Source organism: Gymnoscopelus microlampas (genome assembly GCF_963454915.1).
Source record: "Gymnoscopelus microlampas genome assembly, chromosome: 14".
NCBI lineage: Eukaryota > Metazoa > Chordata > Actinopteri > Myctophiformes > Myctophidae > Gymnoscopelus > Gymnoscopelus microlampas.
Window position 1 is genome coordinate 11,052,468 of NC_139951.1, and position 21,471 is coordinate 11,073,938.

Genomic DNA, 21,471 nt, shown 5'->3' on the forward strand with positions numbered 1-21,471 from the left:
GACATATCACATCAGTGGGCTGAAGGTGGGACACACACACACGCACACACAGACAGACACATTAATGGACTCAGTTGTCTAATGAACTGCCATTGTACTCTCAGGAGAAAGGTATCCTTGATGAGCTTCATAAAGGGTGAATGCATGCTGCAATTATATAGCACCAATGGTGCGTTTATATTTACAGTGTCCATTACATTCACTCATTCGCGCACGCACACGCACACGCACACGCACACACACACACACACACACACACACACACACACACACACACACACACACACACACACACACACACACACACACACACAGACGGCGGAGGAAACCATGCAAGGTACCAACCTGCTCATCTAGGAGCAGTTAGGGGTTCAGTGTCTCGATGAAGGGACTTAAAAAAAAAAAAAATATCTGTATATTATATGTATAGTACAGTATGTCTTAAGATATTTGACCTGTTTCTGTCTTTTGGTTTTCTTTTCTCTCCTGCTGTAACTCTACCTCTATCCTCTCCTTTCTCACGGAAAAAACGTGATAAGAGCTCGCACAAAAAAAGAAAAATCACTTCACACTTCCTTCGAGTCTATCTATTCTACGCTGTCAGTCTAAGGCTCCTGGCTCGTTATAAAGCATGGCTCGGGAAAGCATCTGACATTTTAGATTTTTGCGTTGGCTATATTATTATTTTTTTTATCATTTTTTTAAAAATCGGGAAAGTGTGAGAACTAGCTGATTTAGAAGGTATGGTCAGGTCTTATAATGGGTTAGTATCGTCACGTCAACAATGCACTGTTCCGCCCCTCGGCTCACAGAGGCCTACAGGCTACAGATGTCTCAGGACCTAATGTACCACATTCAGAAACAGTTTTTCCCCCCATAGTTATTATTATTCTGTTGATACAACTCATAGACTATAAAAAAGAATGGACAAAGTGGCGCCATTGGTTTCTATAGACCCGTTTTGAAGGCTGTTTTTCAGCGATTTGAAGTCCGCCATCTTTCTATATCCGGTCCGAAATGCTACCGGAAACGACTGCTATTGGCTGCAACTGCAGCGAGGGAGGGCGGGTTTTCACTAGAACCAGTTGAAACCTTCTTGTTCTTCTTCTTCTTCTCGTTTTCATGTTTTCCTCCCCAGGAGGACACAGAGGAGCTGAAGAAGAAGGTGGCCGTCCTGGAATGTCAGCTACGGAAGAGCGAAGGGGCCAAAAAGGGTTTTGAGATATCCACAGGGAAACTCCTTAGCTTCGTGGAGGTGAGAGAAATAATCAGCAGGGGGGGTCCGGGACCCCTAGATGGTCCTCACACTTAATACAATGGGGCCGCCAAACGACTTCCCTAGTCTGGGGAACATTCACCAAAAATAGCAGATCTAACAGTACAAGCTCATTGTGAGCTTTTAGCATTTAGGTTTTCATGGCCAGCTCCCTTTGAAAATGTCTGTGATTGTGAATGTGTCATCCTTTTGTTGTTTTGTGGCTCATAGAAACTGAAGAACACATTTATATTTGAGCTTTTAATGGAGAACTGTGGGCTTTATTGCAAAGGCCACTTCTTCCGAAAACTTATTTCCAAAAATTGAGCTCAGATCGTGATTTATATAACGTAGACAAAAACTTGCGCGAAAGAAACCTTTCTAAGTGATGTGGCAGCGCAGGTGTTCACCCTTGAGCAGAACAATGAACAGTTGCATCGTGGGATTGTGTGTGCAGGCCTACTGATGACGCAAGTGACGCGGTGGACTTTTTTTTTTGTCTCTGTTCGCAGACAGTTCAAGAGTATCTGGTTGAAAACCAAGGCCCTTCCGTGAACTACAGGTAAGAGAGACTGTACTGACTGTCTGGCAAACTCCTCCAGTGCCTTAACCCATTAAGACCTGAGGCCGATTCTAACAATGTCTTCTAAATCCTAGCAGTTTTTTTGAAAAACGTATATATTGCTGTATCATTGGTGCTCAAACTTTTTCACGACAAGGACCCCCAAAATTATATGTTTATTGGCTGCGGACCCCCATCTGAAGATATTTTTTTCCAGGGACCCCCCAGAAGCAAAGATTTAAGTATTCTTTTTTTAATATATGTATTCAAAGATTTGCACAAATTTTCATAATATTTCAAAAATGGCAGATCTGCCACGCTATGAGCTTATAGATCTGCCATTTTTGAATAGGCAAAGTAATGGTTAACGTGGTTAGAATGATTGTGATGCTAGTATATTTTGCTGGGGACCCCCTGGAACCCCACCAAGGACCCCCGCTTTGAAAACCAATGTGTTATACAGTATATATGTTACAGGGAAATTGGCATTCCAGGGAAATTGAAAAAGGAGCGCTTGTTTTTACCACCCACCCAGGCAATTCTGTATAACCAATGCTAGAGGGCAATGAATGCAAGCCACACGCATGCACATGCGTGTGCATGTGCACGCGCACACATGCACACGCACACACGCACACATGTGTGTCGTCGTGGACACTGGATAGTAACCATAGACTGTAACCCATGAAAATATCTATTCTGTCCCTATCGGTTCACAACTCGGACGGCGCTGATTCGACTAGCAGACCTTCGGCCGGTCGGCGCGGGCAGGCCTCAAGCTCTGCTGAGGTGGCGCGCCTCCGTCATGGACAATAACTATTATCACGTGTGCGTGTGAACGCGTGTTCAGCGTTCCCCTTGCGTAGCTTCCTGGTTGCTATGTGGGGGGGAACAACAAAAGCCAGGTCGGCCTCGCATCAAAGCCCCGCCTCGGGCCTCCTCATCCTCCTCCTCCTCGCGCCGCCTTGTATCAAAGCCCCGCTTCGCGCCTCCTCCTCCTCCTCCTCCTCCTCGCGCCGCCTCGTATCAACGCCCCGCTTCGCGCCTCCTCCTCCTCCTCCTCGCGCCGCCTCGTATCAAAGCCCTGCCTCGAGCCTCCTCCTCCTCGCGAGCCTCGCGTAAAAAAACCTGTCTCGTAAAGCCCCGGCTCGCGCCGAAGCCCCGTGCCTAAAAGCGAGCGCTTCCCTGGAATGCCAATTTCCCTGTGACATATAGCTACAAGCTAAAATGACACAGATTATTTCCCGGATTGAATTGGTTAAACCATTCCAGCATACACTGAACAACACTATAATGTTATGTTAATAAGTAATGGTTAGAATATCGTCTCTGTCCAAAACTGTTACTTTTCAAATAAATGGGAAAAAAGAACAGTGTTCCAATGGATCAAAGGTTATTAGTTACATTCTCTTGTTAGGACTGTCACGATTACACGTTTAAGATGACGATTAATCGCCACTCAAATAGTTGCTATTAACGATCCAATTGTGTTTTTTGGCATTGAACATCGGAACATATGAATAAAAAATGTGTTTGCCTTATAGGCTTCATGATCAAAAATTCCACAGGGCACACATGACAAATAACTTGAAATAAACAAAGAGATTACTGACATATTTAATCATTTTCAAAATGGCACAAATAGCTGATCTACAAGCTTACAAAGCGTCACTTTGTAAGGTAAGCTTTGTAAGCTTGTAGATCAGCTATTTCTGCTATTTTTGGAAAATGTTTGAAAATGGCGATTATGCGATTATGTAATAATTGTGACAGGCCTAGCTGATAATACTTTATTTATTTATTATTATTTATTCCACGATTTTGTAACCCCATTTTTTACACCCAGTGCCAATTGTCTATGTAATCCTGGGCACTACACTCCCTCTTGTCACCTGACAGGGGAGAGTTTCCCTGGTAGGACGTTGCGTGTGGAAGGAACACTTTATTCCAACCAGTTCCCTTCCCCTCCATCAGGCGCCCCGGCTGGCCAGGGGGAGGCAGTATAGTGACCAGGATTACTGCATGTTTTTGTGAGGGTACCTACCCTAGGAGACACGGGGAGATGATACTTTTCATTGGTTAAATATCCTCTCTGTCGGGTGGAAACCTCTTATGTCCAAAACTGTTACTTTTCAGGATTCAAAATTCAAAAAATAGCAAAAGTAGTAGATTGACAAGCTCGAAACGCGTTGCGGCGCGTTGCGAGCTTGTGGATCTGTAGGGCATTAATTCACGAAAAAACAGAAAAAGTTAAAATATGGAGATAAGAGGTTTCTGGTTCGATGGTACGTTCATTACACTGCTTGGTTATACAGACACGCAAAGAGTCCACTTGGACCCTTTGGTGGACCCCGGACCCAATGTTGAGAAACAGTGATAGAGTGGAGCTGTTTATGATTGGCCGGTGTGTTTAGCCTGGGTCGGGTGTGTGATTGACAGTGTGCTGTTCATTAGAGGCCCCGCCTCCTCGCTGCTTCCTGCCTCCCTATGAACCGCTTCAACTGTTGCTAATAGCAACAGACTGCTCTCAGACGGCGTGTGTGCTGGGTGTGTGTGTGTGCATGTATTACTATACTTATGCCGGCATAATGTTCACACGGCTATAGTAGAATTTGAGAAATAGACAATTGTTTTGTGTTCTCTTCCTATCTGAGGAAGACAAAGAAAAAGCACAAAACACAAATGCTGGCACTGTCTCGTTTTGGACGGGGTGCAACAGCTGGTCAAACGAATCGATTCAATCAACTATTGATTGATTGATTGCATATTTTATTAGGCAGAAATGTAAAACAGCACGAGTACAGTTAAAACACTTTGTCTAAAAGGTCTGTTCAAAAGAATCCTTGCGGTCTTGTTTCCATTGAGGTCCTTGGTATTCAACTCAAACGAATTAAAGAGGATGATCAATTTGAATCAAATACGGTAATCGATTTTGGGGAAAGGATGTTTTTTGGGCATGTTATTATAGGCAAAGGTTTTCGTAAAGAGCAAAAAACAGCAGATGTACAAGCTGAACATCTATATAGTATTATATACAGAAAATGCATTTCACCTCATGTGTGTGTGTGTGTGTGTGCGCGTGTGTGTGCACGTGTCACTGACCCTGACAGCTGCGTAACGAGGGCCCCCGCCGTTAGCTTAGCTCATTAGCCTGTGCTCATCTCCCAGCATCCTTTGCTCCGACAAACGCGTCTCCACCACAACATGCATTTAAAGAGCTGTTAACGACCGCCCACTGTTTCACCTGCAGCACGACTCATCAGTTCACACACTCACACACTCAACAACGTGTGTTTAACCACTTAAACCTCATTACGTTGTTTAAGCGGAGTCCCTCAGGGCGTGTACTGGTGTCTTTTCTGTTTTCGCTGTACATTAACCCATTAAGACCGGGAAAGATTTATATTTAACCACTTTGACCATTATCTTATACTTTGGCTATTCAAAAAAATAGCAGATATACAAGCTCATAGCGCGGCACCGAGTGCCACGCTATGAGCTTGTAGATCTGCTATTTTTTTTTTAAATTGTGAAAATGTGTGCAAATCTTTGAATATATATATATATATTTTTAAAGCAAACATTTGTTACTCAAATCTTCGTTTCTGGGGATTCCACAAATGTCTTCTAAATCTGTTTTCTGAAAAAAACCTATGTTTCTATGTCAGTGGTCCTCAAACTTTTTCATGTCAAGGGCCGCCTATATTAAATGCATTTGTCCACGGACCCCCCAATCTGAAAATAGTTTGTGCCAGGGACCCCCATACAAGATTTGTGCTGTTAAAATCTCCTGTTAAAGATACTGATCTTTTTTCTCGTTTTTATTCAAGATTTGTTTCCAAAATAGCAGATCTATGAGCTTGTAGATCGGCGATTTCCGAATAGCCAAAGTACATAGGCTACTGTAGGTTTAAAGTGCTCATGTAGCCTATACTGTAGTTGCTTGTTTTGGGCTTGTTTTCATAGACCTGGTTGCTTATTTCTCTCGCAAAATCTGGCAATGCTGATTGTGATAGTGATCAGTAACTGGGAGCTGACCAGTACACGTGATGTACAGTACCAGGTCTGGTGTTTAGTTTTTTTGTGTTGATGAAATGCGACCAGCCACCAGATTATAGCCGTTATGCACATGCAGTATGTAGGTCACTTTTACATCCTGATAAGATGACATTCAATCTATCAGACTTACATTATAAGCCAGGGGTCTTCAACAGGGTTTTTTTTTAGGCCAAGGACCCTTTAGCTGAGAGAGAGATGACGCAGGGACTCCCACTCAGTGATGGAAAGTAGCTAAGTACAGTACATTTTGAGTTACTTTGGACTTTACTAGAGTATTTCCAATTTGCAGTAGCCTACCGTACTTTTACTTCTACTCCACTACATCTCAGAGGCAAATATTGTACTTTTACTCCACTACAATTATTTGATAACTTGAGTTACTAGATACTTTGCAGATATAAATTACTATATTTTATACAACATAAATTAACCACTTTAGCCTTATTTTATACATGGGCTATTTGAAAAGTTGTGAGCTTCGATCAGCTATTTTCAAACATTAGTACTTTCACTTTTGGCACTTTAAGTATATTTTGATGCCAATACTTTAGTACTTTGAACACAGGCCTTTTACTTGTAATATTGTAACAGAGTATTTTTATATTGTGGTATTGCTACTTTTAAGTAAAACATCTGAGTACTTCCTCCCCCACTGCCCCCGCTACATTATTTTACACATTTTTACTTTTTCATTGATTTCATAGATTCATAGACTTTAGCGTTGTGTTGGATTCATGTTAATGTGTATTTCCAGACAGTTAACCACTTAAACCCTCCACTTGAAAAACTTGGTCTGCTCTTTTTTCCCCATACACCAAACCTCTTTGCCAAAAATAGCCGATCTACAAGCTCGTAGATCGAAGAAGCTTGTAGATCTACTATTTTCGGCTAATGTTCCCCTCAGAAAAGGGGCGCTAGGGTTTAAGTGGTTAATGTAAAAAGAATGATCCCATCACACAAAGATTTGGCGGCCCCCCTGTAGTAACTCTGAGGACCCCCTGTTGAAGACCATACTGTTGTTGCTTACAGTTCACATACTGCTTATTAATAGACATATCAACTAATTGATTTACCGACTCTTATGTTGCAGACATTATTGTTTTAACTTAAAGGACCACTTAAAGGAGTAGGTCACCCAAAAAAAATATTTATTTCTATGGATTAGTCACCCCATGGGGGAATTCATGGATATTTTTTCGTTTTTGTCACATTCGTAAGACAATAGTTTGATGACCAGCGGACCGCTAGGCAATGGTTCCGGTACACAAAGGAGACTCTTTGTGTCTCCTACCGGAACCGTTGCCGGTCATCAAACTATTGGCTTAGGAATGAGACAAAAACAAAAAAATATCCATGAATTCAAGTCTCCATGGGGTGACTAATCCATAGAAATAAAGTCATTTGGGGGTGAACTATCCATTTAAGCCCTAAAGTACATACTTCGTTGTGCAACGACAATCTAACAATTTAATTATGAACATTTTATAAACATTTTAGCCTATAATAATACCCTATACCCAAAACGGAGCCACCAAGTTGAAACTGGTTAATGTTGTTTCCTGCTCACCCTCATTTTTGTATCATTATTTTTTCCCATGCTTATCTTTACATTTTACTTAGATTTTCTCCTTAGTAAAGCATTTGGTGGTATCATGATAAGCAAAACACTAGAAACACGATCCATTTGTTGTATCCCTTCCTGTCATTTTTTTCCCCCCGATGGATGCTAGTTTTCTACAGTGGTGGGAAAAGTATACTCACATTTCTTACTTTAATAGGTCAAAGTATCAATACTGCAATGTAGAAATACTCTGTTATAATTAAAAATCTGGTAATCAAAATGAATGTACTTGAGTAAAAGTACAAAAGTATTGGTATCAAAATGTACATAAAGTACCAAAAGTAGAATATGCAGAATGTCCCATTTGACAAGTTTTCGAATGTATAAAATGTCTAAAAAAACTTTTGAAAATAGCAGATGTACAAGCTCACAATGCGTCACGATGCGACGCATTATGAGCTTGTAGGTCTATTTTCAAAAGGCCGAAATGTATATAGGGCTGAACTGGTTAATGTATGATTTGTGATAATAATCAAAATCTACAAAGTAACTAATAACTAAAGTGTTCAAACAATTGTAGTGGAGTAAAAGTATATTTGCCTCTGAGATGTAGTGGAGTAGAAGTAAAAGTACAGAAAAAGTACAGTACTTGAGTAAATGTATTTAGTTACTTTACACTACACATTTTCTATGCAAATATATATTATATAAGGTGCAGTACGTGTTCTTTAGAATTGCATGTTGTTTGGACAGATGCTATAGGTTTAATGTTTACCTGGTATCCAAGCTACCTGGAAGCACTATATTGTTCTCTTTCTACTTACAGTATGTGACTACTTTATTTTCCCTTTTTCCATTTCAAACCTTTATTTATCCCATTAAGACCTGGAAAGCAATTGTGTCCTTTTAGATTTGAGCTAAAAAAGCATTATCTTATACTTTGGCTGTTCAAAAATAGCAGCTCTACAAGCTCATAGCGCGTCACCAGAGCTTGTAGATCTGCTATTTTTGAAAAATCGTGAAAATGTGTGCAAATCTTTGAATATAATATACAGTATATTGAATAGTTGTGAATAGTTTTTACTCAAATCTTTGCTTCTGGGGGTCCCTGGAACAACATATTTTGAGATGGGGGTCCGCGGCCAAATACGAGGTTTCTGCCTGACAGCGACGAAGTGCGAGATCAAGAGTAAGTAGAGTAAACAGGACACGTAGTCAACAAATAAGGTAAATAGGGGCACGGTGGCGCAGTCGGTAGCACTGTCGCCTCATAGCAAGAAGGTCCTGGGTTCGATTCCCGCCGGGGACGCTGTGGGCGCTGGGGGCGTGTCTTCTCCTCCATGTCATCAGCGCCCATACCCTAGGTGGGGTTGGCTCTCATGCATTGAAGGAGGCATGAGCTCGGCCCTGGTCTCCCTAGGCTGGTGGGGGGAGTGTAGCGCCCAGGATCACTTAGAAATTTGGCACAGAGTGAAAAAAGGGTTACAAAATCGTGGGATAATTTTTTTTTTAAACAAACAAGGGAAATGGGTTTATATTGCTCACTTGACGTGGGGCGGCAGTGGCTCAGGGGTAGAGTAGCCGGGTAGAGTGAACTGGAAACCGCAAGGTTCCCTGTTCGATCCCGGGGCTGGGGGGCTCCCCCAGAGTTAGTGTCGAAGTGTCCTTGAGCGAGACGCTGAACCCCTAATTGCTCCCGATGAGCAGGTTGGTGCCTTGCATGGTTTCCTCCACCATCGGTGTGTGAATGGGTGAATGTAATGCACAATCTATGTAAAGCGCTTTGGATAAAAGCGCTATATAAATGCACCATTTACCATTTTACCATTTACGTCACTGTGAATGAGGGTAAGCTCAGTGTGCTTCTCCAGCATAACCCATATACCCATTCTACAAATGCCTTCTAAATCCAGTTTTCTGATAAACTTAGGTTAATACATCAGTGGGTTCTCAAACGTTTGCATGTCAAGGACCCCCAAGATTACACGCATCTCCAGGTTTCAACTTCTTACGTTTTTGTTTGTAAAATTGCTGTCCAATTTAAGAGTTTTATAAATATTGAACCAATGAAAAGAATCAACAAGAGCGTGTGACTAAATAATAACACATTTGTATCCATTGGAACACAGGTTATTTTCCCACCCCCCGTTTGCTGAAAAGTAACAGTTTTGAACATAGAAGGTTTCCACCCGACAGAGACGTTGTGTAAGTCTATTTTTAGTCACACAAAAAAAAAAAGAGAAAAAGGTTCAACCAGTCCTCGTGGATAGCCGATGCCTGTTGTTATTATAAAATCAATACACGTGTGGCTTTATTATAATGTGTCACACGTACGCACAGGGTGTCTCTCGGCTGTTTTCCTTATCTGCACGGCTCCAGGTCAGTGGGACACCTCAAATGAGAGGTTTTGTAATCTTGCCCCCCCCCCCTCTCCTCCTCAGCGTTGCCAGATCTTTCGAGAGAAACAAGAAACCAGGTCAAAAGAATCGACCAGGGCACTGTAGGCCACAACATGAGCACTTTAAACATCTGCTATTTTCAAAATAATAATAATAATAATCTTGAAAATAAAAGTGACAAATTGGGAAATCTACGGCCCTTGGCACAAAATAAAATAGAATAAAATAAAAGTAGATTGCTGGCTTGCTTTAGAACAGCCCTGCAAAGACAGCAAGAACGTTTTTGGACGGACCTTTTAGACAAAGTGCTTAAACTGTAATTGTGCTGTTTGACAGTTTTGCCTAATAAAATATTCAATCAATCAATACAAAAATATTTTAGATGGGGGGGAGGGAGGGGGGTCCGTGGACAAATGCATATTCATTTGGGGGTCCTTGACGTGCAAATATTTGAAAACCACTGCGTTAAACAGAAAGAAAGAAGAAAGCCCAAATAAGCGAATACACTTTAGAAACAAGCCCCAAAAAAACGCAACCCGCAACTACCAATACAAGAATAAAAACAAGCCCAAAGTCGCTTACAATATGCAGACATGGCAACACTGCTCCCCCTCCTCCTCTCAATGTGTAGCGGAGGTCTTCCTTTTTTCCTCTCCCTCCTTCTCTCCATTCTCATTGCATTGTCATTGAGTGGTGTGCATGTGTTTCTAGGGCACGCATCGCTGCCTGGAACATAGCGTAGACCCCCATGCACATCAAATCACACACAGCAGGGCAGCAGCAGCAGAGCGGCTCGGTACAGGCAGCAGGTGATTGGGTTCGCGGTTGACGGCCATGTCCCGGCTGTGTGGTGATGCGGACTGTTGCACACACAGTCGCGCACGCACGCACACACACACACACACACTCACACTCACACCCCCCAGACAGTTTTTAAGTTGCTTGATTCATTATTTAGATATTTGATATTCATTTTATCAGACACGCCCCCTTCCTATACAAACCCATTGTAAGTTCAAACTCCATTTTAACCATGTTAGATGGTCCTTATTGGTTCACCCGTCCTCGGTTCTGGTGACTCACCCTGCCCCCCCTAATGTGTGAGGGGGCCGTGTTTTTTTCAATTACTTTTTTTCATTTATTTTATTAAATTTTTTTATTGTATTTTATTTTTTTCATTTTACAAAAAAAATATTAAAAATAAATGAAAAAAGTAATTGAAAAAACACGGCCCCCTCACACATTAGGGGGGCAGGGTGAGTCACCAGGACCAAGGACGGGTGTTTTTGATGAATATAACATGGTTAAAATGGAGTTTGAAGTTACAATGGGTTTGTATAGGAAGGGGCGTGTCTGATAAAATGAATATGAAATATCTAAATAATGAATCAAGCAACTTAAAAACTGTCTGGGGGGTTCACAAAGGCCTGAGAAGAAGATAAAATGACCAAAAGTTTTTTTTAAAGTGAAATATCCCTTTAAGTAAAAGTATCAATACTGCAGTGTAGAAATACTCTGTTAGAAGTAAAAGTCTGGTATTCAAAATGTGCTTGAGTAAAAGTACGAAAGTATTGGCATCAAAATATACTTAATGTACCAAAAGTAAAAGTACTCATTATGCAGAATGCCCCATTTCACAAGTTCAACATGTATACACATCGTTTGAAAATAGCCGATCTACAAGCTCACAATGCGTCGCATCGCGACACATTGTGAGCAACGCATAGATCGGCGACACACACACACACACACACACACACACACACACACACACACACACACACACACACACACACACACACACACACACACACACACACACACACACACACACACACACACACACACACACAAGACCTCTGTCAGTTGTTGAGCACCCACAGAGAAGAGACAGGAGAGCAATATTGTGAACATGAACATGGATAACATGATAATTTATAATAAAAAAGGAAAACAAAATCATTTTAATTTTACACAACATCTTTTATAGTGCTGTCAAAAAAAAAGAAATGGGACCCATTTTGACTATGGTTGGTCACTTGGAGATCACCCCTCGGCACGAACACCTGTGGAATAAAGTTACTGTAGAGTCTGTAGACTCTCAACAGTCAGATATTGATGAGTCAATCAGCTAAATATGGTGCTATAGTGAGCTGGCTTTGAAATCCTCTTACCAAGTTGCATAGACGGCTTTCTCAGAAACAAAACATTTTAGTAATCAGAAGATGGAGGGACTGATCACAATCTTATGTAGTCTCCCTGCCTCGTCTCCCTATTAGCTAAGGGGTCCTTGGCCTGGAAAACGTTGAAGACCCCTGTTATGATTATAGTTACTGTATTATATGGACTGGATTATAGGTACTGTATACTGCTTGACCCAGTAAATGTATTGAACCACTCTCACCTGCGTAAGCACATACTGATACACATCTGTGAACAATGAGACGAGATGCACTGTCGCGTTCCTACTCATTCTGTTCTTTACCATGTCTCACATCTTCCGGTCACATCACGTGTCTAATACCAGGGGTCTTCAACAGGGGGTCCGGGACCCCTAGGGGGTCCTCAGAATTACTACAGGGGGGCCACCAAATCTTTGTGTGATTGGATCATTTGTTTATACAGAGCTCACAACAACGCCTCGCGCGCTGAGCTTGTAGATCGGCTATTTTTCGGTGTTGGTCTATGAAATCTATGAAAATACAATTTTATGCAGTATGTTGTGGGGGTCCCTGCTTCATCTCTCTTTCAGCGAGGGGGTCCTTGGGCTGGAAAAACGTTGAATACCCCTGTTGTATACATTCTCTGTGTGTGTAATAAACTATGACAATTCTTTTTTGAAAAAAGTCGACTACCTTTTTTCACTGACAAAAACTATATAAAGACTAAGCTATGATGACTAAAACTATGACTAAATATACTGACAATTTCGTCAACAAATAAAAACTAGACGGAAATTTGAGGGAGGACTCATCGAGATTGGATCCAGTAGAGTCATGTTATGCTTGGCTGGGTGTGTGGGTGTGAAAATAGCCGATCTGCAAGCTCGCAGACTCATTGTGAGCTTGTAGATCAGCTATTTTCGTCTATTAAGTATAAATCGGGCATTACGGCGGCATCATGGCCCACCAAAATAAACGAAACTAAATCAATTAGGTCGACTAAAATCTTATAAAAATCAGTCAACTAAAACTAGACTAAAGCTAAAACATTTCAGGCGACTAAAATATGACTAAAACTAAGTGGAATGTTATTCAAAAGACTCAATTAAACTAAATCACACGTTACTGTAAAACATTTCACACTGCGTCACTCAACTGAACCATCACTCACCACCCTTAGTTAGAGGGAGACTCTTTTAGCACCAAATGTAGGGTCAACTAAACCCACAACAAACCCTATTGTGTGTTAGACCATTGGTTTTCATCCTTTTTTCATATCAAGGTCCATTATTTTTTGGGCATTTGAGCCACGGAACCACCATTTGATGATATTTAGCCTCTCAGACCCAAAACTTTGAATATTTCTTCTACGTTCTCTAATTGTGGAGACATCTTGTAAATTAAGTAATGCAGATCTTTAACAATAATGTAACTCTTGAGAGCGTAAAATGGAACCAAACGGACCCTTACGGGTCCGTTTGGTTCCATTTTACGCTCTCAAGAGTTAAAGCTCTATAAGGGTCCATTCATTTGGTTACCAACTCTCCATCATTTAGCTGGGGACCACCTGGAACCCCCTCAAGGACCACTGGTTGAGAACCACTGCGGTAGACTGACCGCTACCTCCCGCTGTCTCTCTCTCTCTCTCTCCATGCAGCTGTGGAGACGTGAAGGTGGGCGGGGGGCCGCCTCAGGGCCTGGCGCCCCCTGGAGGACGCTACCAGAGGAGTCCCTGGACCAGCTGGTCCACGCTGGCCCAGGAGGCCAGGGAGCTGTCCAGGACGGTCAGAGGCATCGTAGAGGCCGACTGTAAGTCACTGATTCTTATCTTTTTCTTTTAATGTCAAGGACCCCCCCCCCCCCCCAAGGAACGGTAGGCAGCGGTTCCGGTAGGAGACACAAAGGAGACTCTTTGTGTCTCCGTGTGCTGCTGGTCATCAGATTATTGGGTCTCCATGGGGTGACTATAGAAAAACAAGACATGACACACAGTCATGTATACCAGCTTGCTTTTCCGTTTTGTGTGTGTGTGTGTGTGTGTGTGTGCGCGCGCGCGCCGTGTGTGTGTGTGTGTGCGCGTGCGTGCCGTGTATGCGCGGCTTGTTTTCCTGATTTGTCTCGCATAATCTGGCAACGCTGCTAGTGGCTCCCCATTGGCTTAGATCCGTTGCTTATTTCTCTCGCAGAATCTGGAAACACTGCTAGGCCTCCATAGCTTGGGAGGACGAGACCGCCCGTTCAGAGTATGGGAAAGTATCCCCACTGGCTTAAAGGACAGCCAATGTGTCGAGAATCTGTCGAACACATGTTGACTAGTGGTCAGTCTCTTCTTAGACCAGCTCGCAAGCTGGTAAAAAGTCATTTTGCGAGTGAACTATCCCTTTATCGTCCCCCCAATCTCTCTCTCTTTCTCTCTCTCTCTATCTCTCTCTCTCTTTCTCTCTCTCTCTCTCTCTCTCTCTCTCTCTCGCTTGGCATTGTAGAACCACGTGCCTGCAGCTGTCGGCCCAGACAGACTGTATGTAGTATCTCTAATCGTCTGGTATGATACCAATGTCTGTGTGCAGACAGTAGCATTTCCTAAACACCATTTCTATAAACAGCCGGCAGCGTAAATACAAACACACTAACCAGCTGACAACAGGCCGGGGTCATCTGTCAGCCAGCAGCAAGGTCTGTATAAGTGGTGCAAAGTAACTAAGTAGGCCTACATGTACTCAAGTACTGTACTTAAGTGCAATGTTGAGGTACTTTTACTTTACTGGCGTAACCACTTCATCCCTTATACATTTTGGCCATTTGAAAATAGCCAATCAACAGGCTATGTTAACTAATTTTGCTGGGTACCCCCTGGTACCCAGCAAAATTCCCACTTTGAGAATGAATGGTATATATCTCTGCTGTCCGGCAGGAACCAGCTAACTCCAAAATGTTCATTTTTCAGGAAATGAAAAAAAAGTGGAGTTAGGAGGTTTTCTTCATCATTGAATAGAACAGCTGAATGGACCTCCAAGCTCACAATGAGGTTGGAGGTCAAAAGGGGGTGGAGCCTGGAGTCTGAGGATCCAATGGAGTTAGCTGGTTTTGTCAGAAGCGCTTTTTAATGCTTTTCATTGGTTCAACATTTTTTTTTACCAACACACAGGTGTTCAATGGCCCTGATTTATGGGAAAAAAATGCGAAAGCGGAAACATGGAGTTAGCTGGTTCCTGCCGGACAGCATACAGTATGTGCTGCTGGCTGTTTTCATAAATCATGTCTAGGAAATTGTATGGCCTGCTTCCAGACTTGAGTCTCAACAGCAGATTCTAGACACTGAAGTCTGCTGGGACTATAGTTCATCATGCTGCAGCACTTCACCGAGTCCCAGAGGGAATTCAATAGAGCCAAATCATGTGGATCTCGAGATCCACGGTCGTGGCTGTCATTTGTACCTGTAACATGTATGACGTAATCGTTGCTGTCGGGCAGAAACCTCCTATCTCCATATTCTAACTTTTTGTGTTTTTAGCGGCGCTAGCCGCTCTATACCTTTAGGTATATACCTTTAGGTATAGAGCGGATATTAGCCCTCTATACCTGGCTTTTGCGTCAACGTTCTGATTGGTCAGGCCCGTCAACGTTCTGATTGGTCAGGCTCGCCAAGGTTCTGATTGGTCAGGTCCGTCAACGTTCTGATTGGTCAGGCTCGCCAAGGTTCTGATTGGTCAGGTCCGTCAACGTTCTGATTGGTCAGGCTCGCCAAGGTTCTGATTGGTCAGGTCCGTCAACGTTCTGATTGGTCAGGTCCGTCAACGACAGCTATGACAGATCAGTTTTTGCCACTTACCTTGGAATGCATTTGGTGATTCGCTTCCAATGGCACTATTTAGTGCCACTGGAAGCCTTGAAATAAATTTACAGAGATTTAATATTGTTTCTCTAGTAGAAACACATATCTATGACAAAATATATCAAAGGCGCCGCTACCTTCACACAGGTGTGATTTTTTTTTAAAGGGATAGTTCACCCCCAAAAAGACTTTTTTTGGATGAACTATCCTTTTAACGCCTATACTTGATCATACCACAGTTTCACACAAAAACATTAAAAGTAGCAGACCCACAAGCCCGAAACGCGGCACAAAACGCAGCGTTTCGAGCTTCTTTTGATGATTCTGCTCCTATTGATGATTTTCAAATTTAATCCTGAAAAGTGACAGTTTTGGACATGAGGTTTCCACCAGACAGAGACGATATGTATTTATGACTAAAAATAGCAGATACTGTGCAACAGGCCCCTTTGTGTTGTATGGCAATAACAAATGTGAGGTTGTCATAAAATCCCAAGGCACACCTGGACACTCTGCGGTGTGCGTCGGCAGGTAATCTTGACCACAATGTAAAAAAGAATATTTAGATAGCATGTTATTTAACACAGATGCCAGGTTCATTGATTACCTGGTGTCCAATAGTGTCAATGTACATATAATTTCTGACAGTAAATAAATAGTGAATCATTTTGAACGTATAACATAGGGCTTAAGTGGTTAATTGAAAAGCATTGCTTCTGAAAACTAGCAAATAATAATTTCTCTCTGTCGGGTTCGAAAATAGCAAAAGTAGCCGATCTACAAGCTCCAAGCGCGTCTTTTCACACCGCGTTTCGAGCTGGCAGATCTGCTACTTTTGATGGTTTTGTGTGACGCTGTAGTGTGATCAAGTTGTAAAATATGGAGATAAGGGGTTTCTCCCCTGCCCTGACATAGCAGCGAAATGAAATGACAGTACAGCAGCAACTGAAAAAAAGACAGTTCAGCACAATCCAGCAAGTCACCAGCTAGCCTAGCTATAACTATGTCTATAAACTCACACATTTCTGTTCGTCAGCAATTCATCATATTTTCCCTGTTTTATTTTTTTGTTTAGCCCATTAAGACTGGGAAGGGTTTTTAGATTTCTTTTGCTATTCAAAAAATAACTATATGAGCTCGTAGATCTGCTATTTTTGAAAAATCGTGAAAATGTGTGCAAATCTTTGAATACATACATTTTTAAAGCGAACATTTTTAACTCAAATCTTTGCTTCTGGGGGGTCCTGGAACAAAATATTTTGAGATGGGGGTCCGCTTGACATGAAAAAGTCTGAGAACCACTGATATTATAGCAACATAAGTAAAAAAAAAAAAACAGTTTTAGAAGACATTTGTAGAATATATATTCATAGATTTGCACGAATCTTCTCAATTTTTCGTAAACAGCAGATCTACAAGCTCATAGCGCGGCACTCGGTGCCGCGCTATGAGCTTGTAGATCTGCCGTTTTCGAATAGCCCAAAAAAAATCGTAAAATGACACAGACGCGTTCCCGGTCTTAAAGGGTTAGTTTTGTTTATTTTCAATTTTTTGCAGCTTCAGTTTTTTTGTTGTTGTTGCAGTTTTTTTGGTGCGTATCGTGGGCGACAGAGCAGCTGTGACAGATGCTGTCAGAGGTCGTGCGAAGGCCGTGCGGGTGTAATTGTTTTAACCTGCTTAAAGATCTATTGACTTGGTCGTGATGACCAATAGTGACAGTCGATATCGATCTCTATATATCGAGAGAGAGAGAGAGAGAGAGAGTGAGGGAGAGAGAGAGAGAGAGAGAAGTAGGTCAATCCAATTCAGGTCTCACAGCTTGTGAGATGTCAGAGAGATTATGGGCTCCCGCTGTGTGTGTGTGTGTGTGTGTGTGTGTGTGTGTGTGTGTGTGTGTGTGTGTGTGTGTGTGTGTGTGTGTGTGTGTGTGTGTGTGTGTGTGTGTGTGTGTGTGTGTGTGTGTGTGTGTGTGTGTGTGTGTGTGTGTGTGGCATGTGTACGCGTGTGTGCGTGCGCTTGTGAACCATACCTTGGTTAAGATCACCTCTGTCTCATAGTGTTAACCCATTCGATCCGGGAACGCTTACGGACATTTTAGGTGTTTTTTTTTTTTAGCTATAACCATTAATTTAAATATTTATTGTTTTTTTTTATCGTGAACATTTGTGCAAATCATTGAATATAAGCATATATGTATTTTTAAAGACAACATGTTTTTTACTCAAATGTTTGCTTCTGGGGATTCTACAAATGTCTTCTAAATCCTATTTTTTTTCGTTGAAAAAAACATATGTTGCTATAATATCACTGGTTCTCAAACTTTTTTCATGTCAAGGACCCCCAAAATGATATGTATTTGTCCACGGCCCCCCCGCCCCCCCCCCCATCTCAAAATATGTTGTTCCAGGGACCCCCCCGAGAAGCAAAGATTTGAGTTAAAAAGCGTATATATTCAAAGATTTGCACACATGTTCAGGACATATTTCAAAAAAGAGCAGATCTACAAGCTCATAGAGTGCTGCGCTATGAGCTTGTAGATCTGCTTATTTTTTTTTAAGTGACACAGATGCGTTCCCGGATTGAATGGCTTAAGGCTGGTGTTGCCTGGATACAGGGTTCCATACGGCTTACCTACTGATGTACCACTCCTCTTTATATAATCACACACACACACACACACGCACACACACACACACACACACACACACACACACGCACACGCACACGCACACGCACACTCGCACACCACCTGTTATTCAGCGGAGCAACATGTGATAAGGGTCTCAGCATCCTTAAACCACTTTAAACCCCCTACAGTGTGTACCTTTTTTGCCGGAGTCCCACAGGGGTCTGTACTAGGCCCCCCTCCTTTTTTCCCCCCCTCTACACCAACGATTGCCAACCTGTGGTCCGGGGGCCCACTGGTGGGCCGTGAAGGACATTGCAAGTGTGCCCCCAAATAATTGGCAAAACATTAATATAAGATCGGATTTTTCATGTCAAGGACCCGCAAAATGGTATTTATTTGGCCGCGGACCCCCATCTCAAAACATGTTGTTCCAGAGACCCCCAGAAGCACAGATCGAAGTGTTAAAAATGTTATCTTCGAAACTTATATATACAAAGATTTGCACACATTTTCCACGATTTTTCAAATAATAGCAGATATACAAGCTCATGAGCTTGTATATCTGCTATTTTTGAATAGCCAAAGAAATCTTAAAATGACACAGATGTGTTCCCGGTCTTAATGGATTCATTACAGGGTGCAGGCAAATAACGTGACAACGTTTCAATGTCAATACATCTTCATCAGGTGTTCACTGGCTGACTCAGGGTTCATCTAGTAACACTTGACTGTCAGTTGATATGCAGGTCACTGCTATTTTTGAATAACCAAAGTATAAAATAATGTTTAAAGTGGTTAAAATATAGCTAAGCAGTGTGGCAGTGGAATAGAGGTTATTAAACTGTTGTTTATTTATTGGGGCATTTTTAAGCCTTCGTTCGATAGAGACAGGGAAAACATACGGAGAGAGTAGGAGAGAGACATGCAGACATGCAGGGACAAAATGCAGAGGAACATTCCCACAAATTATGTGCAAATGTACAGTGACAATGTATTTTTTATACATTTTTATTAAAGAATTCAGCCTCTTGAAATAATAATGTTATCCTTATCAAACGTTATTGGTATTACACCTAAAACGTGCAGCACAAACCAGCCATATAGTACGACTACCGAAAGTATGAATTAGGTTGAAATCAACTACAATAGAGATCATGTTATCTTGTATTTAATATATTGCAATTGCCCTATAATCATTCTCATCTTTTTTCCGTCCTGAAGAAATAGTGTAAGCACACAACTTTGGCCACCAATATGATACACATATGGCCGCCACATACACCATGGACACAACAAGCATATGGACACCAATATACACACACAAGGACACAATATACGCATATAGACAGGCTTCTTGTTTACAAACATTACTGGGTGTGTGCTCATTCCGTGTGTGTGTGTGTGTGTGTGTGTGTGTGTGTGTGTGTGTGTGTGTGTGTGTGTGTGTGTGTGTGTGTGTGTGTGTGTGTGTGTGTGTGTGTGTGTGTGTGTGTGTGTGTGTGTGTGTGTGTGTGTGTGTGTGTGTGTGTGCGTGTTCTTGCGTGCGTGCGTACGTACAGACAAACATACGCAGATGCATATGTTTCCTAGCCTACTAACCACCACAACATATACAGCGTGTCCTGTTCGGTCCCTAAAGACAGTGCACACGTGTGTGTGTGATGAAGATGATTACAGCACTTTTAAAATCTTAAACCATTTTGAAATCTGCTACCATCACACACTGAAGGATAATCTTCTAAGATTCTCTTATATGATTATCTTAAACATACATACACACACACTACAGGATTTTAAATTAACGGGGCAACACACTCACACACTGCAGGATGTGTGAGTGAGATATGTTAATACAATGTTAGTTATACAATAGGCTCTATTCACAGCAGCCATATTATGAAGACATTCACAGGTGTTAACAATGATACTAATGAAGGCTCTGTTCCATTCTGGTCAAACAGAGTCAGGGTGCTGATATTGTGCATGTTGGCCCACTGGAAACACTCTGTTACACCAGTGGGTCTACAGTTGGGGTCATGAGCTTCCAAATGGACCCTTACAGGTGTGTAACTCTCAGAGTTATGGGGGTCGTGGAAACCACTGTGCTACACTAAATGGAACAGAGCCTTCATTGGTATCATTGGTAACACCTGTGAAGGAAGTGATAATATGGCTGCTGTGCATAGAGCCTATTGGGGTGGTTGCATTTTGTATTCTATTGAGACTTTTAGATCGTGTCAAAGATCATGTCTCACCTAGAGACAGGATCTGATACGAATTTTGAAGTAAGCCTTGCCGAGTCCTGAGGCCCATAGGTCAGGAGGATCTCCTGTTTCCTTAGCTAGAGGCAGCTTGATGTACTAGGACACCGCCGGATTGATTGATTGATTGACATTTTTATTAGGCAAAAAGAATGTAAAACAACACAGTTACATTTGTAATACTTTTGTCGAAAAGGTCCGTCCAAAAAAGTCCTTGCGGACTTGTTTCCGTTGAGGTCCTTGGTATTCATTTCATAGACATATATAGTAGCAACCAAACAGTTCGATATCAACAAAGAAATACAGTATATACAGAGAAAAAAAAGAAAAGAAAAAAAGCCTTTTTTGAGGGATGGGTTACCGTTAGACTATTCCATACCTTGGTGGCTGTGCTGTAGAAGGAGAATTTGCCCATGTTGTTTTATGGGTGGGCGGTACCAGATTGTTGTCGTTTACGCTCCCTCTAGTTTCGTGACTGTGGGTGTCACTAACTTTTTCGAGGTATTTATACAGATATGCGGGTATAGGGGGCATTTCGGGAAAATCTGCATTTAGTTGTTTAACCCTGTCTTCCACCCTGAGCCAGCCAAGGCTAGTATGTCACAGGGACATTTTTGTAGTCTTTGGTATGACCCGGCCGGGCATTGAACCCCGACCTCCCAGTAAAGTGCCTGCATGCCCACCACCAGGTTGTGGGTTCAAATCCGTGTTCGGGGGATGGGAAGCCCGGCGGGGAGGGTGCGATTTTTCC

The 21,471-nt window shown here is 42.1% G+C and overlaps 1 protein-coding gene across 3 annotated transcripts in view; it reads left to right on the forward strand.

Moving 5' to 3' along the window:
• stxbp4 (syntaxin binding protein 4) overlaps nucleotides 1-21,471 on the forward strand; it is a 205,876-nt gene that overhangs the window by 163,506 nt on the left and 20,899 nt on the right. For all 3 annotated transcript variants that reach the window (XM_084079221.1, XM_084079222.1, XM_084079223.1), the window contains 3 exons: nucleotides 1,142-1,255; nucleotides 1,768-1,817; nucleotides 13,656-13,807. In XM_084079221.1, the coding sequence (XP_083935347.1) occupies nucleotides 1,142-1,255; nucleotides 1,768-1,817; nucleotides 13,656-13,807 (316 nt within the window). The remainder of the gene's footprint in view (nucleotides 1-1,141; nucleotides 1,256-1,767; nucleotides 1,818-13,655; nucleotides 13,808-21,471) is intronic.